Source organism: Pararge aegeria, assembly GCF_905163445.1.
Source record: "Pararge aegeria chromosome W unlocalized genomic scaffold, ilParAegt1.1 SUPER_W_unloc_1, whole genome shotgun sequence".
Classification (NCBI taxonomy): Eukaryota; Metazoa; Arthropoda; class Insecta; order Lepidoptera; family Nymphalidae; genus Pararge; species Pararge aegeria.
This window is the reverse complement of record NW_024396987.1, coordinates 357,540-360,757: the sequence shown is the minus strand read 5'-3', so window position 1 is coordinate 360,757 and position 3,218 is coordinate 357,540. Positions and strand designations below refer to the sequence as shown.

The following is a 3,218-nucleotide window of genomic DNA, read 5'->3' as shown; positions in this document are numbered from 1 at the left end:
ATAAAGTAGGTAAAATAGATATGGGACGGTAGTTATTAATATTAAGTTTATTTCCAGATTTATAGATGGGAATTACAATGGCTTTCTTAAAAGCATTTGGAAATTTCCCACTGTTTAGGCTTAAATTACAGATGTATGTTAGAGGAGGAATTAGGATATTTTTAAATTTTTTCACAAACTTGGCTGGAATGTTATCCCAACCAACTGAACTATCAGACCTAAGGCTTTCAATTTGGTTTCCAACTTCCAAGTCGTTGGTTTCTAAAAGAACAAACGAATTAACAGATGAAGGTAAAATCTTATCAATTTGAGATCTATTTGCATTAAAGTAATGAGCCCTATTCTCAGCTAGTATTTTACCAGCCATAGCGAAATGCTCATTAATCTGGTTTATAGACTCTGATTCAGAGCTTGATAATTTAAGTAGTTCAAGGGATGGTGAATTTTTAATTTTATATTGAGACATGTCGTTTACAAATTGCCAAATTTTCTTAGTATTCGCTCCTGCTTTCAGAAATTCAGTTCGATCATATTCCCGTTTTACTTTCCTAACTATTTTGTTACAAAAATTTCTGTACCTTTTGTAAGATATTTTTAACATTTCTTTTTCAGGATTCTTTTTGAGTTCGCTGTGCATTCTGTCCCTATTCCTAATACATCGCAGTAAACCTAATGTCATCCAAGGTTTTAAAATATTGTTACGTTTTGGAGTCGTTTTACTATAAGAGTTTTTCTGAATAACTTCACCAATAGATTTGACGAGAGCTTCCGCTGCTAAGTTGCAGTCGTTCAATTTGAAGATATGAGAAAAATCTATTTTGTTCATGTCGTGAGTAAGGCTTTTATAATTAATTTTTTGTGTGATTTGAGGCTTAATTTCGTGTTTTTGTTTATGACTTGTGTATAAAAGAATTGAATAATGGTCTGTAATTGAATTTTGAATAATTAAACACGTAGCGTTAGCATTGAATTTCAGGAAGACATGGTCTAAGCAGGATTCATTTCTAGTTGGGTAGTTGTATGCAGGAAGGAATCCGTGCAAAGCGAGTAGATTTAAATAACTAGCTGCGTTCCCATCAGAATTGTTATCAGCAATATTTATATTTATATCCCCGACTATTGTTATATTGGTGTAGTTATTCAGAGTTCTGAGTAGAGAATCTAAGCCAGACAAAAATTTGTCCGCATGCCTGTTAAAAGGAGGCCTGTAAATGGAAATAAGAACAGTGTCTCGTCCCATTTTAGTGACCAGACAGTTTGCTTCCGCTAATGGCGGTTCATATGTTGAATGATCAATATTATTCTTTACGTAAACAACTACGCCATCGTTTTGATTCATAATGTTCAATGTACAAAAACTAGCATAACTGTTTATGATAGGCGGAGTAACCACAGTCGATAACCAACATTCCGTTAGTACAATAACATCTGGTTCCATTTTAGTTCGGGATAAAAGAACCAATAAATTACTCATATTTTTCTTAATGCTGCGAATGTTTTGCACGAATACTTTCAGGCCATTTGTTTTATTTAGCAATAATGAGTAACAATCCTCAGGCAAACATTCCTTACATTGGACCGATATTTTATCAATATCACTTACTAATTCACGTATTTGACCACAGTCCATAAAGTTCAACATGTGGGTATCTATAAGAAAATATTACGATGATATTATTTTTAAAATAAGCAAAAAGTAGCCCTATTGCTACGTGACAAGCCACAAAATTCTCCGCACTTCCCAATGCATTGCCTCTGATTAAACTACTAAGTGTAATAATATGAATCGCAAGTAATGTTAGGATAGTTAAGATTTTGCCATTCGCTAAAAGAGTGTGAACCGTTTGCGCAATTTTTTTTGTGTTGAATGTATAAATGTAAGAAAATTTTAAAGATATTTTTCCGTGTATATGTGAGTGTGTGTATGATAGACTATATATATAATATATCCTTAAAAAACAATATATTACTTTACTAGCTTTTTCCCTTAGTGCTAGTCAAAGAGAATTTTTGTTCCTTATTTCCTGAAGTTGCTCCTCACTGCGTACTTGTATTAGTTGGGACCCTTCCTCCTTTCTGAGATAAATTTTTCCATTGACAGTCCAGCAATATTTGAAAAATTTGTTCTTATTGAGTTCCCTTGTTAAATAGAATAGTCTTTTCGTTTTTGGTGTTAAAAGTTCCGTTATGTAAATTGGTTTGTGCGGTCCAGATATCCCAAGATGGTTCGTGCTTAGTTTTTTGTCTTTGATTAATTGTGAATTAAATTTTTTAACTGCGTTTAGAAACTTATTTGCTGAGATAGGAGAAGTGAACTCGACCACAATGGGATTATTAGTCTGAGCTTTTACTGATAATCGTTGAACGTTGCGGATTTGCGACGATATATCGATATTTAGTATGGATGAAATGTTAAGGACTTTTTCTAACAACTTTGGCTGAGATTCTGGATATTCCATTGGAACATTTTTAATTTCAATCTTCGTTTGAAAATTCTGCCTAGTCATATCTTCAATCTTGTTCTCCAATATAGTTATTTTAGCAGAATAATCCTTACATTCCTTTTCAAGACTATTCACTTTTAAGTTTAAATTGTCATACTGACCTGTCATAAATTCCAAGGTTTTTTCTATATCTGTATTAGTTTTTTTAATATCTGAAATTTGACCCTTTATAGTATCCATATCATTTTGAATCTGTAATAGTTTACTATCTTGATCCTCTTTCCACTGTTGTAGTATCAATTTTATCTCATTTTGAAAGGTTTCTAGATTTTCATTTATCATGCTATCGTGTTTCCTTTTCGGTCGACTTGATGAATGTGATGTCTGTTCCATTTTCAGTGAGAACCCAGTAGGTGGAGTTATAGACATGAAATTAGTAAAAGTGACCGAGGTTGCACCCTTGTGTAGCGAATAGTGTAAACCCCTGAACACACTACGTCACAGTCGAAGCATGAGTGCAGGCGAGCCTATTGGCGAAACAACTATTTGTCTCTTTCTTACCTAGGTAAGGTTGGTAAGGCTGCAATATAATTGTATGTTGCACGCACAGTGGCTATATTCTTCTACTTCTTGTCGGCACTACGCTCCTGGTACTTCGCAGTTTATTAAGAGTTATTAGTTAACTAGTTATTTAAAATTCGGAGCACAGTTTCACAATTATAAATACGTCCGTCTTGTACGACGATCAGAGAGAGAAAGAATTTAATAAAGAAA

General features: G+C 33.4%; 1 protein-coding gene across 1 annotated transcript; it reads right to left on the bottom strand.

Annotated features, from left to right (window-relative positions):
- Positions 1–1,997: 1,997 nt before the first annotated feature.
- LOC120636747 lies at positions 1,998–2,837 on the bottom strand. Its single transcript, XM_039908306.1, has one exon. It carries the CDS (start codon positions 2,835–2,837, stop codon positions 1,998–2,000), a length of 840 nt encoding a protein of 279 aa, XP_039764240.1.
- Positions 2,838–3,218: the final 381 nt, after the last annotated feature.

Excerpts from the sequence above, each read along its gene's own strand:
- LOC120636747 (XM_039908306.1), bottom strand. The coding sequence starts at position 2,837 with ATGGAACAGACATCACATTCATCAAGTCGACCGAAAAGGAAACACGAT.